Below are 19,938 nucleotides of genomic sequence, written 5' to 3' on the forward strand. Positions count from 1 at the left end.
TTGATAAAGTCAAGAAGAGACCTCGAATGACTTTTCTTTACTCTGTCAGGTGCAGCTACACCTGAGATCTGGTGAATCAGGTTTTACATAGAGAGGTGGAAATTTGTGCTTAGTACTGTCTTCTGCACTTCTTACTCTTGACCACTGAACTCTACAGTACTTACTACTGACCTCTGAACTGTGCGCTACTTAATACTGACCCCTGCACTCTGCTTTGCACACTACTAATTCTGCAGTGCATACTACTGAAATCTGTAGTGCATACTACAGACCCCTGCAATGAGTTACTTCTGACACCTGCACTGTGCATTATCTACTCCTGACTCCTGCATTCCACGTTACATACTACTGGCCCCTGAACTCTACAGTACTTTCTACCTACCTCTGAATTCTTCAAACCTTGATTGCATCTTTGCTAGGTTATCTCCCTAAAATACACATGCTGCACTTGGTGGTCTTTTTCTTTCATGTTGTTCTGGTACAGTATTTTGTCATCCCATAGTAACAAGCACCTCCTCTGGTACCTGCCATGTGCTTAGCCACATCTAGAAAGATGGCTGCAGTCTTTCTTTGACAGTTGGGGAGTTTGTAGTCTCCCTCACCTCTCTGACCACTCCCACTGCTACTAAAAAAGACAGACAGATGCAGAAGAGGCTGAGAAGTGACAGTTGTTGTGGAAGCTGCAAAAGGAGGTGTACAACCAGCTATGTTTCCTCAACACAAGATACAAAAAAACAAGAAGCATGTTTCATCCAAAAGTTCATGAAAAATAAATCTGCATTGGGTAAAAGCAAAAACACATGATGAATAGAAACACAGTATAACATGCAGCAATTTGCAAAATTACATTTTAAAAAACGCTATAAAAAATGCATGAAAGTGTACACAGATAAATGTGAATAAAGCCTTGTTCTACCTGAGCTGTGCAAGTGTATTCATCCATGTTTATCAGGCTGTGGTTTCTCGTATGTAATTCCCCTTTCATTCAAACTACCGGTATGTGGAAAAGTTATTGGCAAATTTAAAGAATACATATATGATGCGGTAGTGGACTTTTTTTTTTTTTTACTTCCTGTAACAGGGTGACAACGCTGTTCATCTACACATCTGCAATGTGCAAGATTGTGGTCCATTAGCTGGAAAATCTCTGTGCAGAGTGCAACTGAGCGTGGCATTGTTATGCACGTGACAGCGCGGTTTTAGACTGGCTAGTCCTTCGGTCACGAGTTTGGTGAGAAGGGCTGGGGTCTGACGCCGCGATCGTCACAGTTATGATATATTATTGCTCTCTTTAAAGCACTGCATCTCACTCTCCAAAAATAAAATCCTGTTTCCAGTTTTGTAGGCCCTGGTTATCAGTGCCCAATACCACTGTAGGTGGCAGTATAACTTTATTGCATCTGTATTCCTGTGTCCTTTAAGTATAGGAAAAAAAATAACCATTCGTACTCACCTAAATGGCTGAAGCACCAATCAGAGCTGCAGCTACCCCCTGCCGACTCTAAGACCAAGAACCGAGCGATCACATGATTGCTGATTGCTCAGTTCTTGGTCTTCACTGAGCAGAGAGTAGTGAGTATCAGTCACCGACTCTTTGCGCAGCCCCTCTAGCAACTCACTGGAGTGCTGGGCTGTGCAAGGGGCGGGAGGGGCTACCTCAGGCTCTCAGTGGTGCACTGGGAGGCTGAGCCTGACATTGTTGTTGGGATCCCAGCAGAGCCTGAACCAGGTCTATGACGTTAGCTGACAGCTGACTTTAGCCCGCTGTCAACTGTATCTGGATCACAGGAGTGCAGAACTATGTGAATGCCTGTGATTCATAGGAGAAGTATGGCCAAAAGAACTCTGACCATACTTCTCCTTTAATAGAGGAGAAAGATAATGGTATTCAGTCATGTGTTGAACAAGGCAACAAATGGATCTTGAGATATGATTGTGTAAATAAGTACTATTTTTTATAAATCCTAAAAAGAGCACACAAACTGGAGTTGTAAAATCTGGGAAATTCAGTAGCTAATAATATACTTACTGATGGGTATATCAGAGAGATTCCCAAGACTTTACCCTTTTATAGTCAGTAACATAAAAAGTTGTCATCCTCGAGATATACCAAGTAACCCATTCCACTTGCATGCAAAGCCTATGTCAAAACTATAAAAGGTATGACAAAAAGAGGCTTGTCTCAATATAGTGTTTTTTTAATAATGTACTGTTTCTGTTGTCACGTTCTTATTTTTTGTTGACAGGTTCAGCTTGTAAATATATTGGGGGTTATTTACTTAAACTGCTTGGTGCATAATCTGGTGCAGCTCTAAATAGAAACCAATCAGCTTCCAGGTTTTATTGTCAAAGCTTAATTGAGCAAGTTGGAAATTGATTGGCTATGATGCACAGCTGCACTGGATTCTGGAGTGCACCAGTTTTAGTAAATCTCCCCCATTTAGTTTTGTGTGATCTATTCAAATCAACAAAGCAGGAACTCTACCCAGGTTCTTATTGGGTCTCAGCCTGGCTTTGTCCTAGAGAAAATACTACTCCAGATCATCTTCAGTGTAGAACACAAGTTTGAAGCCCTTAGCACTTTGAAGCCATGTGATCACCGATGAAGGGGCGAATAAGAGCTCAAAAATAAATGGCTACCCCCTTTTGTATCACTTGACCCTTCCTCTTAGATTGTAAGCTCTAACAAGTAGGGCCTTCTGATTCCTTTTGTACCAACTTGTATTGTAACTGTAATGTCTGCCTATAATTGGTAAAGCGCTGTGCAAACTGTTGGCACTATATAAATTCTGTATAATATTAATAATAATAACTAAAATACAGTGAAAAAACTCCTGTGCCTAATATGTGCTAAGAAAATATACATGTTTATCGGTGACTGCCACTACATGTGCTGCTGCTAACATCAATTGTGTTCCCACAATGCAATATAAATATTAGTAGTGTGTAATGTAGCGCTGCTGGCAGGAAATTGTGAATGACGAAAGCATAAAACATCAATCCATCAAATACTAAACAACCATAGTGAATAAACTCATAACAAAGTGCTTAATAACAAGTAAATATATAAAATATAAATAAATATATAAAATGAATTTAATTCCAGAAATTGTGTGATCTGACACCACAAAATATAGATCCGTGCTTCACGTGAATTTCATACATTATAGTGCCACCTCAGTGCTCTCAGAACTCTCACCTCTAATGCGTATTATACTGCGTGTTTATTGAAATATCTCCATTGTTGGTCTCTATCTCCTCCAACTACTAGGGACTGTCCACTCCTCCTCTCCTTTAGTAGATGTTAAAGTAGCTTTAAGGATTCCACTGTTTAGGATGGTAATAGTTACCTCGCGCAAAAAAAAATACGCCTCATATAGTGTAGTAAGTAGGTAAAACTTCCGACAGTTATATTGCACTTACATTCAAGATAAAACAACTCGTTTTAAGAACAAAGGATCACGGCATGTACTTTATTCCTGAGTCATTTGCCTTACGCCCAACACGTTGCATCACTGTCACCCGCCCCTTGTGATGTCATCAACCAGAGCATGCTGGGTCAATGACGTCACAAGGGGGCGGGGCCAATTATTCCAGCCCATGGCTTATTTAAGGGCTCTCAGACAGGAGGAGCCCCGCTGATAGCTGATGACTCATTGGTTGGTAAGGACGCGGTAGCCACCTGTTCCTTAACGACTATGTTGTTTACTGTTTGTTAAGAATGCTGGCAAAATGCATTAAAAAAGTATCAAAAACGGGTGTGAAAAAAAAAACGCAAAATGCACCGAGAAAATGCATTAACCGCAATCTGCATAGATATGAACCTAGCCTAAGAGCTCAGACTGATTCTCCCATTAAGCAGAGATAAACTCAAAGAAGCAACAAACGAGCGCAAGGTAAAGTCAAATAAGAGCAGCTAGCATAAAAGGTGAACCTCTAAATCCTTCTCATAAATATATCAATAAAATATGCAGCGCTATATGAAAATGTAAATGAGTAAAAACCATAAAACAATTAAAATATACAATATGAGACGCTAAGAAGCGCCAAAATAACAATTGCGTGATTAATGTCTAGGCATGACGTATAAAGTGCTCAAAGTGATGTGATAAATATTATTGATAAGTCCAATAGTAACAGCCTTAAGGTGAAGATCCATGATTCCAGTGATAATAAATGGATGTATATTGCACTAACCAGAAAGCACAATAACTTGCGCATTTGAGTAATTCAGACCAATTCCTGGTCATCTGGATCTGGAAACGGGACTCTGGGGGTCATCTGGCAAACCTCAGTATAACAGGCAACACACCGCATACATCTCCAGGCTCCAGGGATATATCATCCAGCAAGGGGAATCACTCATGTGGGTACCAGTAGAATACATGTCATGCCATGGTATTACTGTCAATGATCCTCAGCCGTTCTGTCCCCGGTGGCCGCCATCATCCGTCAGCTACAGATTCCTTCTGCTCTCTTCCATCCTCAGCATCTCACAGAATGTCAGATAATACCATGGTATGGCAGGTCTCTGCTCTCCAGCGTTATTGAATCACCATAACTAACAAATCTTTTCTCTGGCTCATTCTTTATGAGCCCCCCCTCAAGGTGTATCCCTGGTATTCTACTGGTACCCACATGAGTGATTCCCCTTGCTGGATGATACAGTGAGGAACAGAAGTATTTGAACACCCTGTAATTTTGCAAGTTCTCCCACTTGGAAATCATGGGGGGGTCTGAAATTCACATTGTAGGTGCATTCCCACTCTGAGAGACAGAATTTAAAAAAAAATTCAGGAAATCACATTGTATGATTTTTAAAGAATTTATTTGTCTTGCACTGCTGAACATAAGTATTTGAACACCTGAGAAAATCAGTGTTAATATTTGGTACAGAAGCCTTTGTTTGCAATTACAGAGGTCAAACGTTTCCTGTAGTTCTTGACCAGGTTTGCACACACTGCAACAGGGATTTTGGCCCACTCCTCCACACAGATCTCCTCTAGATCTGTTAGGTTTCGGGGCTGTCGCTGAGCAACACGGAGTTTCAGCTCCCTCCAAAGATGTTCTATTGGATTTAGGTCTGGAGACTGGCTAGGCCACTCCAGAACCTTGATATGCTTCTTACGGAGCCACTCCTTGGTTATCCTGGCTGTGTGCTTCGGGTCGTTGTCATGTTGGAAGACCCAGCCACGACCCATCTTCAATGCTCTGACTGAGGGAAGGAGGTTGTTGCTCAAAATCTCACAATAAATGGCCCCATTCATCCTCTCCTTAATACAGTGCAGTCGTCCTATCCCCTTCGCAGAAAAGCACCCCCAAAGCATTATGTTACCACCCCCATGCTTCACAGTAGGGATGGTGTTCTTGGGATGCAACTCATCCTTCTTTTTCCTCCAAACACGACGAGTGAAGTTTAGACCAAAAAGTTCTACTTTGGTCTAATCTGACCACATGACTTTCTCCCATGCCTCCTCTGGATCATCCAGATGGTCATTGGCAAACTTCAGACAGGCCTGGACATGTGATGACTTGAGCAGGGGAACCTTCCATGCAATGCATGATTTGAAACCATGACAGCATAGTGTTCTACCGACAGTGACCTTTGAAACTGTGTTTCCAGCTCTCTTCATGTCATTGACCAGCTCCTCCCTTGTAGTTCTGGGCTGATTCCTCACCTTTCTTATCATCAGTGATACCCCACGAGGTGAGATCTTGCATGGAGCCCCAGTCCAAGGGAGACTGACAGTCGTCTTTAGCCTCTTCCATTTTCTAACAATTGCTCCAACAGTTGATCTATTTTCACCAAGCTGCTTGACAATTGCCACGTAGCCCTTTCCAGTCTTGTGGAGGTCCACAATTTTGTCTCTGGTGTCTTTTGACAGCTCTTTGGTCTTGCCCATGGTAGTAGTTGGCTTCTGACTGACTGTGGGGTGGACAGGTGTCTTCAAAGAGCTCAGACAGGTGCTACTAAGTTAGATTAATGAGTGGAGTAGAGGTGGACTTTTTAAAAGGCACAGTAACAGGTCTTTGAGAGCCAGAATTCTTGCTGTTTCTTAGGTGTTCAAATACTTATGTTCAGTGCAAGACAAATACATTTTTTAAAAATCATACAATGTGATTTCCTGAATTTTTTTTTTAATCCTGTCTCTCAGAGTGGGAGTGCACCTACAATGTGAATTTCAGACCCCTCCATGATTTCTAAGTGGGAGAACTTGCAAAATCGCAGGGTGTTCAAATACTTCTGTCCCTCACTATATATCCCTGGAGCCTGGAGATGTATGCGGTGTGTTGCCTGTTATGCTGAAGTTTGCCAGATGACCCCCAGAGTCCCGTTTCCAGATCCAGATGACCAGGAGTTGGTCTGAATTATTCAAATGTGCAAGTTATTGCGCTTTCTGGTTAGTGCAATATACATCCATTTATTATCACTGGAATCACGATCTTCACCTTAAGGCTGTTACTATTGGACTTATCAATAATATTTATCACATCACTTTTAGCACTTTATACGTCGTGCCTGGATGTTAATCATGCAATTGTTATTTTTGTGCTCCTTAGCATCTCATATTGTGTATTTTAATTGTTTTATTTTATGGTTTTTACTCATTTACATTTTCATATAGCACTGCATATTTTATTGATATATTAAGCAGAGATAGTTTGACCTAGTGACTAGTTATTCACCTATGTGGCCAGCAATAAATGAAGTCTGAAGCAGCATTTTCTCTGGGAATGGGAAGTATTTAAGTCCTTTTATATTTTATTTATCTATCCATTGCCAGACTGTTAACTATTCTGCCACAAACCACACTAGTGAAAGAGTTAAATAGTCAGCTTTTCACAGCAATACACAAGGGTTTCAACACAGTAGATGATACCTGTATGCTCCCAGTTTTGCACTATTTAGGTATATTTAGCTGTCTAATGGATGAAGATAAGAACATTAGTAAATGTCAGAGAGCGTACAGTATGTTCTGTATTTGTTTGTTCCAGATGTAATGCTTTCCAGGCTAATCAACAAAGCTCCAGTTCTGGTGGTAAAGAAAAAGGATTTATCTTCTGCACCCCACACGCTTAATATAAAGGAGCCATGTACTGCAAGTCTGACAACCTACATGTACATTTATTAGATGAAAATGGACAGGCCTTTGTGTATGTGTACACACACACACACACACACACACACACACATATATTTAAATGTACAGTGCAACAGTCAGCAGAGCAGAAATGATTACCTTTTAAGAGGAGGATATGTTAATTGTGTTGCTCTTGACATGCCTCTAGGTTGTATTCTGCTCACTAAATTAGTCTTGTCTCAATAAAACAGTAAAGACAATTGTGTAAGAATTTACAATTGCATCCTGCTGCATGCAATTTGTAGTACCATGCAGGTAGAAAGACTTGTAATTGTCAGACTATCACACTGTTAAATGTAATCCAAAATAAATTCAATCTTGTAACTGCACAACAGAGTAATTAAGCTGTTGTCAGGGAAAAATGACATTTTATGAACAGCTGGCTACACCTGATGCCTTCTTAAATGTGTTCTTCTGTCCACTGTCTAGGCAGGGCCGCCATGTAGTTTCTGAAAGCTAAAGGCTGAATGCAAATATACAGTATAATTAAAATAAAAAAAAAAAAAAAATATATATATATATATATATATATATACACACACACACACTCACACAGTGCCTTGAAAAAGTATTCATACCCCTTGAAATTTTCCACATTGTGTCATGTTACAACCAAAAACATAAATGTATTTTATGTGATAGACCAACACAAAATGGCACAGAATTGTGAGGTGGAAGGCAAAAGATAAATGGTTTTCAACTTATAAATATCTGAAAAGTGTGGCGTGCATTTGTATTCAGCCCCACTGAGTCAATACTTTGCAGAACCACCTTTCACTGCAATTACAGCTGCAAGCCTTTTTGTCTTTTTAGGTATGTCTCTACCAGCTTTGTACATCTCGAGAGTGACATTTTTGCCCATTCTTTGCAAAAAATCTCCAGCTCTGTCAGATTGGATGGAGAGAGACTGTGAACAGCAGTTTTCAAGTCTTGCCACAGAATCTCAATTGGATGTAGGTTTGGACTTTGACTGGACCATTCTAACACATGAATATGCTTTGATCTAAACCATTTCATTGTAGTTCTGGCTATATGTTTAGGGTCGTTGTTCTGCTGGAAGGTGAACCTCCGCCCCAGTCTCAAGTCTTTTGCAGACCCATCAACTCTGACCAGCTTCCCTGTCTTTCGCAGACACTATTATTATTATTATACAGGATTTATATAGTGCCAACAGTTTGCACAGTGCTTTACAAAATGAAGGTACCCATTACAGTTACAATACAATTTGGTACAAGAGAAAACAGAGGGCCCTGCTCGTTAGAGCTTACAATCACTAACAGATTTTCTTCTAAGATTGCCCTCTATTTGGCTCTATCCATCTTCCCATCAACTCTGACCAGCTTCCCTGTCTCTGCTCAAGAAAAGCATCACAACATGATGCTGCCATCAACATGTTTCACAGTGGGGATGGTGTGTTCAGGGTGATGTGCAGTGTTAGTCTTCCGCCACATATAGCGTTTTCCTTTTAGGCCAAAAAGTTCACTTTTGGTCTCATCTGACCAGAGCATCTTCTTCCACATGTTTGCAGTGTCCCCGACATGGCTTCTCGCAAACTGCAAACAGGACTTCTTATGGCTTTCTATCAACATTGGCTTTCTTCTTGCCACTCTTCCATAAAGACAAGATTTGTGGAGTGCACGACTAATAGTTGTCCTGTGGACAGATTCTCCTACCTTAGCTGTGCATCTCTGCAGTTACTCCAGAGCTACCATGGGCCTCTTGGCTGTTTCTCTGACTAATGCTCTCCTTGCCTGACCTGCCAGTTTAGGTGGACAGCCATGTCTTGGTAGGTTTGCAGTTGTGCCATACTCTTTCCATTTTCAGATGATGGATTGAACAGTATATGTGTTGGTCTATTACTTAAAGTCCCAATAGATTACAGTTACGATTTTGGTTGTAACATGACAAAATGTGGGGCATGAATACTTTTTCAAGGTACTGTGTGTATGTATATATATATATATATATTTTTTTTTTTTTCTTTTTTTCTTTTCTTATATGTCATGGTCTATTTCACAACAGAATATGAAACAAAACATATAGACTTTCAATACCTAGTGCAAACAATGAGGTACAACTGCTACTAGCAAACAGATGAGAGTATTAATTCATTGTAAGTTGTCACATTAGTTTTTGGCATCATTATAGTTAGCATTGCTTACTATCTATTTTACTATTCTGCTTGCTGCATCTTTATTGTGCAACCTCACTGTAACTGTACTACATAAAAACATAGGGAAATAATTGTAATTCCCCCCCCCCCCCCCAACACACACACACACATACATTATATATATATATATATAAAAATAACTCTACCTTTGTGAAACCACTTTGCTTCTAAACAACGACTTTGGGGTACACACACACACATATATATATATATATATATATATACATACATATATATACATATACATACATTCACACACAAACACACAATATTGCCAAAAGTATTGGGTCGCCTGCCTTTCCACTCACGTGAACTTTTAATGGCATCCCAGTCTTAATTCGCAGGGTTCAAGATTGAGTTGGCCCACCCTTTGCAGCTATAACAGGTTCAACTCTTCTGGGAATGCTGTCCACAAGGTTTAGGAGTGTGTCTATGGGAATGTTTGACCATTCTTCCAGAAATGCATTTGTGAGGTCAGGCACTGATGTCAAATGAGAAGGCCTGGCTCGCAGTCTCTGCTCTAATCATCCCAAAGGTGTTCAATCAGGTTGAGGTCAGACAAGTTCCTCCACCCCAAACTCGCTCATCCATGTCTTTATTGACCTTGCTTTGTGCACTGGTGCCCAGTCATGTTGGAACAGAAAGGGTATTCTGACGCCTTAAGAGTTCCCTTCACTGGAACTAAGGGGCCAAGTCCAACCCCTGAAAAACAACCCCACACCATAATCCCCCCTCCACCAAACTTCACACTTGGCACAATGCAGTCAGGCAAGTACTGTTTTCCTGGCAAGCGCCAAACCCAGACACACCCAATGGAGATTTGTCACTCCAGAGAACGTCTCCACTACTCTAGAGTCCAGTGGTGGTGTGCTTTACACCACTGAATCCAATGCTTTGCGTTGCACTTGCTCATGTAAAGCTTGGATGCAGCTGCTCGGCCATGGAACCCCATTCCTTGAAGCGCTCTACGCACTGTTGTACTAAATTGAAGGTCACTGAAGTTTGGAGGTCTTAAGCTATTGACTCTGCAGACAGTTGCTGACTTCTGCGCACTGTACGCTTCAACATGTGCTGACCCCGCTCTGTCATTTTACATGGCCTACCACTTTGCGGCGTTGTGTGGAGTTGCTGCTGTTCCCAGTTGCTTCCACTTTGTTATAATACCATTAACAGTTGACCATGGAATATTTAGTAGCAAGAAAATTTCACAGATGGACTTATTGCACAGATGGCAACCTATCACGGTACCATGCTTGAATTCACTGAGCTCCTGACAGCGACCCATTCTTTCACAAATGTTTGTAGAAGCAGTCTGTATGCCTAGGTGCTTGATTTTATACACCTCTGGACATGGAGGTGATTGGAACACCTGAATCCAATGATTTGGAGGGGTGTCCCAATACTTTGGCAATATAGTGTATCTTAACAGGGAAGCGAGGAATTCTACTTTTCAGATCATGGAATCAGATGATAACTTGTAATAACCTGTAGGAGTCCTCAGGAAGTAAAAAAAGGGAATCTGATTGCGTAAAAGAGGTAGCAGCTGAGTGGTAAACGTTCATATACCACATCAAAACAGTGAAAAGAAACTTCCTTGGGATGCATCAGAGCAGGACATAAAGATGGAAGGATGTCTTGGTTGAGGTGGAAAGATAATGCCTAATAGGTTCAAACCTCTGAAGGGCTGAGAGAACAAGATTAAAGTATATGTAAATCCTCACCTTGCAAAAGAACACATTCAGTTTAAAATAGAAATAAAGGGAAATCTTTTTTTGTATAGATTAAAAATTATAAACACTTTTCCCCTTTTTTTTACGAGCTGGGGGAGGAGGAATGGCAGAACACTGATCTTCCCAGTAAACAGTGAAAGGTTGTGAGGGGGATGTCAGGACAAGTCTGATCATTGGAGGAGAGCACATTGAGTTTCCAGCATAGCCAGAGAACTGACCACGGTGTGTTCTCTTGCTTAGTGTGGTCAGTTTTATTAGAAAAGCAGAGGTACTGACAGGAACACCAGTGATTTCACACAAAGGAAGTAATACAAAGAGAACAGCATTTCTTTTTATACAAATACATGGTACAGCAGGCACATAACAGGAATATGAAATGCTGGGTTTACATACTCTTTAAGGTCCCATGGAAACAAAAGGGAGCATATACTCCCTTACATAAGGGAGAGGATGATATACTGTTCTATGTGACTGTTAACTATGGCAAATCGGACATATTGCCGCTTTCTATCCCTGAAGGTATGCGTACACAGCTGCAAGCCTCCTTTCCCTTCACTTGGTGCCAGACCTCTTTGAAATATTTAGGTATCTACCTTCCAGGCCATTGCTCACAACTGTACTCCTGTAATTATGTCCCGTAGCTTAACACTATACATACAGACCATGCCAATTAGGATCGGGCCTTGTTCTCTTGGATGGGCCATGTAAACATATTGAAAAATGAATATCTTGCCTAGGATCCTCTTCTACTTACAAATGGAACCTATCTTCTTGCCCAGATCTTTCTTTTGAGCCTCAAAAGCCTCCTCATATGCTGTGTCTGGAATAAGCTCCGCCCTTGCCTGGAATTTCATGTTTTGAAGTGCCATAAATGGATGGATGGCTTGGGCATCCTGGCCATTCGCTGAAATTATGAGGCCATGGCACTACAGAGAATATTAGATTGGCACCATCATGTGAAAGATAAACTCTGGAGTCCCTCTGAAGAGGTTTTTAGCTATCCGTTATTTATCTCGTGCCCCATGGATAGATCGCTCATTCAGGGGGATTGCCGATTCCAACTCTCCCACCACCACCCACACACTAAATTTATGGGATATGTTAAACAGACAAGGGCAATTGTCGACTCCAGTTTCCCCTCTTGCCCCCTTAAAGGGCTTCCCCTAATTTGAACCTGGAGAACACCTGTCCTTCAAGTTGTGGGCGGTGGACGGAGAGGTGCGCTGTGTTAGGTTTGTTCAGGAACAGGGTTTACTTTGCCTGGACACATTATGAGAGCAGTATGGGTGCTTCCCAATGGATGATGGTGGTATAGACAGCTTTGTATTGCTCTCTAACAAAACAGTGACTGGAATCTCCCTTAGGGAATAATAATGTGAAAAAATAGTGGAACAAACAACAAAACAGTGACTAGAATCCCCAATAGGGAATTATAATGTGAAAAATAATGGAACAGACAACCAACAAAATGTGATCCAATAATGAATAAATAACACAAGTGAATAACCACAATGCAATGTATTGATACATAGTGAAAACACACCTGTGATCCCAGCACTGGGAGATAAATCCTGCACAAAAAAGTGACAAACCAGTGCTCTGTGTCTAAATACTCAAATCAAATAACAAAAAATATAAACATATAAACCCCTAAAATATAATTGATCCAATATTATACAAAATAGTGAAAAAAATGTGTGTATATATATATATATATATATATATATATATATATATATATAATCTCCTAAAAATATATAAATCTAATCTGACGATACGTGACACCAGTGTCCACAAAAATAAGTAGAAAACATGCAGGTGATTCTTGTGCGTTGTAGCCTCTGGTGATGATTCCACACACAGTAAGATTGGCTCCTTACCGTGATCCTAAAAGGGCCTACACGCCTTTGGGATCACTCCTGGATCCACCCAGATCAAATCATATCCTCCAGACAATTTCAAAGCAGAAGAAACAGACCAAGACCAGCTTGATACTCCCCTTTAAATGGCTCTAATCAATAAGACCAGCTCCCACACGATCCATAAAGAAAAAAACCTCCATAGCATGATACCGTTTATTATGCAATCAATATAGATATAATCAAAGCACTCACAGTGTTATGCATCTTGTACATAGCCTTAGAACCTCATGTGATGGGTGTACTTTCATGGGTTCTTTTGAAAGTCCAAAGATGGCGTCCGCGCCGGAAGTTGTGTCACCGCTCACGTGACTTCATCAGGGTCTGACCCAATCCCTCACTCAAACCCTCAATTGATGCCTCAATCCCTCACTCCCTTTTGATGTTGTATAAACTGCTCCATCCAGAGTAACCAGTCAAGAAACCTTTATAAGTACAGGAATGGGAAAGAGACTTGCAGTATAGCTTTTCAGAAACCCAACTTGACCACTGGTATCACTTAACCCATACTAGCTCCGTTGACACAAAGATGCAAGAAAACAGCTTTAAATTGCTTACTCAATGGTACAGAGCTCCCTCAAAACGGACTAAGCTTTATCCCTCTTTGTCTGGCTTATGCTGGAGAGATTGTGGTCACCAGGGTCTTTCCTTCATATTTGTCCCTTTCGGCAAGATATTAGGGCTCAAATTAAGCAGATCCTTGATATTGTTGTTCCTGACCCCCCCCCCCCCCCGCAGTTCCTACACCATGTGCCCAACATTCCTCTCAACACTATAAGAAAAGTGTTCTACCGCATCTACTGTACTCAGCATGGCACTTGATTTCAATGTTTTGGAAAGGGCCACAGGTCCCTGCTCAAGCCGAGTGGATTAAGTTGGTGAATAATGTGATGGAGGTGGAGGAATGGATGGCTACATGCAAGGATCAATATAGCAAGTTTTACACCTTCTGGGCCATGTGGATTTATTACACTTCAGGAACTTCAAGGACTTCGCAATCCCTCTCACAGGGGCTCTCTCAAACTTAAATGGTGAAGGTGTGGGGATCTACCACAGTTTTTTACTCCTAGGCCCTTTTTAATGCACTATTATGTACATGAACTTATATGGCATTTGAACCCATGCCTTTTCTTGGTTAGACTTGCTGGTTAGCCTACCATGTACAGTCCTTACACTAACAGAGCGACAGTGAGGGTGTTTTCTTTTCTTTATATGGTACTGCCTTCTATTTTGTAAATGAAAACCTGTGTCTGAAAATAAAGACTACTTAAAAAAAAAAAAAAGTCTTTTTTTAGACTTTGTTAGAACTTGATTTCCTAGCCTTCAGACGAGTAGGTTTGACTGTGTCCGGTAGGCTCCTGTCTCTTAGGACTGTGGCTTCAACAGCCAAGCCATTAAAGCCAGAGACCGAGAAACAGGATAGCACATTTGCTCTTGTGACAGAAGATCATGATGATCTGAGAGGGCCTACAGATTGTCTGCCAGATGCCTGACTACATCTGAGTACTACATCTTTCTGAGACAGTTCAGTGCAGTAAGAATCGTTGAATGCTCTCCATCTTGATCCTTGAAGGAGCTGACAAAGGAGAATCCGGAGGGGTGGAAAGGCAGAGAGCAGCCTGAGCTGATCCCATGGCATCACCAGTGTTCATTGCAATTGCCTGATTATCCCTGCACCTTGACGTGCAGCTTGACGAGAGCTTTAAAGAGCGCCTCTACCCTCTTGTATACTGGGTTCTTGAACACAGGATTATCCTCCACGGAGGCCGTGTGGGGCACGTTAAGACAAAACTGTCAGGATCTACTACAGGGACTGCTCACTTTCATAGGAAACTTTCTTCAATAGTACTGTATAGGGCTAAGCAAAGCATTTTGGAGGAGTAAAAATCTCTCGATGAGCCCAGTTCCAAGATAGGACAGGCTCCACCAGCGAGTGGACTGGGAAAGTCTTAGCTGGACTTGGCAATTTAAGGGTGTGATGAAGGCGGTGCCCAGCTCCTGCCCTTCTCACCAACTTGTGACAAGAAACTGGCCAATCTCACACCGCACTGTCACTCACATAACAAAAAAAGAAAAAGAGGCTGGGGAGTCCAACAAAATTGCAAAATATGGTGAGGTGCCACCAGATGTATCTGGCAGGATGTTGCCTAAGAACAATTCATGAAAACCAAAAGAAAAAGAAAATAGGCTACACACCTATAAGACTTTGCTCAAACCAATGTTTATTGTATAACGATATATCATAAAATAGTAAAAACACATTGCATCAGAGATACCAATCTCGACCATGTCCCCCCCCCCCTACAAGATGAGCACCCCCAAGAATGGCATGCAAGGTAGGTGCCTAATCCGCCAATGCGAGGCCTGCTGAGACCTGAAGAAGGGGACATTCCCCGAAAGCTTGTCCTCAAAATTGTATGTTAGTGCAAATAAAAAAAGTATCACGGACAGTACTCAATTGTTCCTGTCGCAAATGCACTAATACGGCTACAATCACCTCAAGCAGAACCTCGGCTGAGAACCAGTCCATCAGGGATGTGTATTCTCCTGCTTCCAACTAAGCAATTTATGACCCAATGTCTGGTAACTTTCTTGTCACTGAAGTGGCTACGTCAGACACTTTTATGGGCCCTGCAATGTATATTGGGGGTTAGATTCTATTAGTTCTATTACCAGGCTAATAAGGGGTGTCTGCCAGCAACTAACATTTTGTGGAATGTATGAGCTGAAAGGAGGTGGGAGGAGGAGAGAGGAAAAGGTCATGTGCAATGATTTCTTATGAAGAAATGGCATAGGAGACTGGTGACGTGGTCAAAATGATTGCTACACATGCAACTATTAGTGTGCCCAGTACGCACAACCATTACAAAGGGACTCCATAATGGGGATGTTGTGGTGAGCAGACTCAGGCTGCTCTAATGCTAAACACTGTACAGCATTAATAAGGGTAGCACTGATATCCTTACGCTTGGATGAAATCTCTGTTCAAGGGGTGTCATCCTGATCTGATTCCTATGAAGGATAGAATCAAACCCATCACTACCCCCGCCTCACGTAACATGTCTGTCTCAAGGAAAAAGTCAAAGACAGATTCTGGAGGGATGTCCAAAAGGGCACGATTGTGATCCCTGCTATCAATGGTGTGTATAAGGTTTCAGATCCTGCCCATGAAATATGACACGTGGCTTAAAATTCCTCTCTGGATAAGAAAGAAGAAACTTGTGTGGCAGACGGCTAGAGGAAGGTAGGGAGTCAAATTGAGGACAAATATCAGAATAAAGGGTACTAGGGCTAGAACTACCACCCCCACTGGAACTATTTGCTCAGCCTGAGCTAGTGTGATCATCTGACCCTCTTCCTTTGAAATTGTGATAACCATGCTCTGTGAAATGTTGTCTCCAGAGGGGTAATCATGAACTCTACTGTGGAGGAGAGGGAGGGGAAGGCCTTGGTGCCAAGCACTGTAGGTTGCTATGAACCCAGTTATTACGATGAGACTGCTGTACTCTGTGAATTTAGGAGTACTGCAAACTTTTTCTAGTCAGAAGGCATGCCCAGAAATTAGAAGAAGCAGGGCATGCAGGTTAACCCTCTGAGGCAACATAGGTGCAGTGAGCACTATCTATGACCAGAAGCTGTGCAGGTGCACTAGGGTTCCTTGGTAGAAAGGTGCAATTAGCAGGTATGTGGCAGTGTAGTAAAATGATGCCAGATTCATTAAAATTGGCACTCCTGTCCCAAGTCACGACCACCAGAGAAGAGGTTGCCAGCAATCTTACACCCCAATGGGCTAAAGAAAATCCTGGCACCTTGGGCAGGTATGATTAAAGCGTTCTTTACTCCCTGCTTCTCCCTAAAGCTTGTATACTGGCAGGGCATTGCCCTACACGATGGGTATATTCCCACAGGGGTCTTCAGGTACAGGGCTCTGCTGCTGGCAGACTCCAGACCTGGACCACTGAAAGCACCCTGTGTTAAGTGGAGCACATACAACAGGATCCAGTGAAGGTAGGGAACTTGATAGAAGTGTTAACAGAGAAAGAAAGCATCCACAGGAAAGATGTAAGCTTCTCAGTAAAGGGATGAGGTCCACCACTTAAGGACACTAGCAAGCACCGAGGTTAAGTGGGAGTGGGAGGGATTATATAGGGGATATCCCAACAGCTTTCTTTTTGCTAGTGTCCAATCACCTCAAGGTAGCTGCATATAACCCATGGCAATAAATAAAAATCCTGTGCCCCATACTGTATGACTAAGAAAAGCCTTTTTCCAACAAGGATGAAATTCAACAGATTACTGTTCTCTAGAGAAATGTACTTCTTCTTAGTTACACTGACAACAAATTATTAGTAAGTTTTAAACATATAATGCTCCATAAATATATAACCACAAAAGTTGCCTGTTACATAAAGACTTTGGGGGAGATTTAATAAAACTGGAGCACTCAGAATCTGGTGCAGTTGTGCATGGTAGCCAAACCGCTTTTAAGTTCAGCCTGTATTTGACAGAAAAAAAAAATGGAAGTTGATTGGCACAGCTGAACCAGATTTTGCACGCTCCAGTTTTAGTAAATCTCCTCCTTTATAACATTAATTATGGCTTTTTACTTTGCAAATGCTTTTGTTCCCGATAGTACTACTACTACTACTACTACAACAAAATAAATAAAAAATTAGAAAAAAAGAAGGCCTTTTCGGGTAACGAACATTTTTCTTTACACACTTTTATGGTGCACTCTGTAAACTCCATGTAACGCACTAATAACATCTCAAATACTTATAGTTTGTCCATACAAGTACTGAAAATTGTTGAGCAATTGTTATCCTCTAAGATTATTACCTGAGATATGAATTCCCGTGCTAAAGCCAAGGCCCTTTTATAGGCTGCATCTCCCTCATCATTCTGTTCTACAACGTGACTGACCAAGCCAATGGCTTTGGCTTCATTACCATCCAGGACACGTGCAGAAAATATGAGTTCCTTTGCCACGGCCACTCCAACAGCACGAGGTAGTCTCTGTGTTCCACCTGAACAGAATTAAAAATATGTCTACATTGGTATACTTATTTCAACAAAAAAAAAAACATATACAATGTTTGTTCTGCTTGAGTGAATAACAGCAATAAACATTTCACAATATAAAATAGTCCATATACATGCACAGTATAGCAGTGTTGAGAGTAGGTACCTACACTCTTTGAGCAATGCCGGGATGCATTATAAAACAAAAGTCACATTGAGTAGAGCAAACAGTGAGCAATTATCAAAACTTTACAAAATGCTAAATTTACGCCCAGAGTGGTTTTTTTTTATGTGATGTATCGGTGGAGAATAAACACTCCTGTCAGTTTCCCCTACTGTAAATCAATGATAAATGCTCACTGCTTGCTCTAATATATATATATATATATATATATATATATATATATATATATATATATATATATAGGGGTTAGCTCAAGTGGGGATTGCCTTCCTTGGGAAAAGGGCAGTCTTAATGTCCTGTCTTTTCTTAAAATGCTGACTTGAGGTCAATTTTATTTAAACAGGTTGCAAGCAAAACAAGATAAACCCTGGTCATCCAGGCACTAACTAAACAGCATTTTGAAAGCCTTTTTTCTCTTACAGAGCACTTTCCACATGTAGCTCTGTCTCTCAGGTATCTGTGGTAGTTTCTTGAGTCCCAGGCCAGAGCACTCTCTCACTCGAGCCATTTTTCGCTGGAGTCACACCAAGTTTGAAAATAGTTCCTGCACTACTTTTTGCAATTTCAGGTGTGACGTCCATAGACATCTGTGCATGAAGTCACACCTGATGTCGCATTGACATCCAACTTTGAAATCGATTTCAATGTCAGATCCAGTGTGAACATGGGCTAACACTTAGAAGCTGAATGGCTAACATGCACAGCTGCACCAGATTCTGTGTGCACCAGTTTTAGTAAATCTCCCCCACTGAGTCCCTCAACCACCTCACCTTTCATTGTGTCACAATATAAGATATATAGATATATATATTTTTATCAGCAGTCGGTAAGGCAGATCTGGTTCCTATTACTCTGGGGTTATCTTAGAGATATCACAAAATTTTCTTTGCTTCTCAACATTAGGTGGCTTTGTGCATTTTAGATCATTTTTCTTGCATATTCATTAGTATTGTGTTTAAAAACGCATTTGACTGCATCTGGTGTAAATGAGCTCCTACAGCTTTATCAATTTTTGCTCAGCAATCAGACACTGACCTTGGTATATGTGAAGTAAAAGGAACATGGCTTTGACATTTGAAATGTTAATATATAAGGGTTTATCTTAGGATACAGTAAGTTTTCTTTTCTTTCTAAAAGCATGGTATTACTTCCTTTTCACTTCTATGGAAATAGTGACCATGCCAGTGTAGTTGTTGAAACAGGTATTTAACAAAAATGTTAAAAGGCTGTAGCGCCATTCATGATTTTTAAAAATTCCTGGACTCAAACTGTAAGCTTAACTGAATTGTAACATGATTATAAACATTACTGTAAATTTAAACTCAATATTAACTGCTTCCTGCCTGGGCCATTGTAAAATGACGACCTGACAGGAGCCCTATTGTGTCCACTGGACACAGTGGATGACAGATCAATGTACCAGCCTACTGCCGGTACCATGTGATTGCTGTGACCATCAGGCTATCGCCTACTCTGCTCACTTTTAGGCGCACTCTGAAAACCCATCTCTTCAGGGAAGCCTACCCCGACCCCAGCTAATACTGGAATTCTCTACTCTTCCTACCACTCCATCCCCCACAGCTAATTACCGCTTGTACCACTATCCCCTCCCTCCTAGATTGTAAATCCCAAGGAACAGGGCCCTCTAATCCCTCTTGTATTGAAATGTATTGTTACTGTACTGTCTCCCTCCATAATGTAAAGCGCTGAGCAAACTGTCGGCGCTATTTAAGTACTGTATAATAATAATATTGGAACCAATTGCCTT

The 19,938-nt window shown here is 41.2% G+C and overlaps 1 protein-coding gene across 1 annotated transcript in view; it reads right to left on the bottom strand.

Moving 5' to 3' along the window:
* AUH (AU RNA binding methylglutaconyl-CoA hydratase) overlaps nucleotides 1-19,938 on the bottom strand; it is a 311,152-nt gene that overhangs the window by 16,558 nt on the left and 274,656 nt on the right. Inside the window, exon 7 of the mRNA XM_089677150.1 lies at nucleotides 17,804-17,991. Coding sequence (XP_089533276.1) covers nucleotides 17,804-17,991 — 188 coding nt within the window. The remainder of the gene's footprint in view (nucleotides 1-17,803; nucleotides 17,992-19,938) is intronic.

The sequence above is a fragment of the Staurois parvus genome, unplaced genomic scaffold (genome assembly GCF_062004578.1).
Source record: "Staurois parvus isolate SC_StPar_1 unplaced genomic scaffold, SC_StPar_1.0 ptg000178l, whole genome shotgun sequence".
Classification (NCBI taxonomy): Eukaryota; Metazoa; Chordata; class Amphibia; order Anura; family Ranidae; genus Staurois; species Staurois parvus.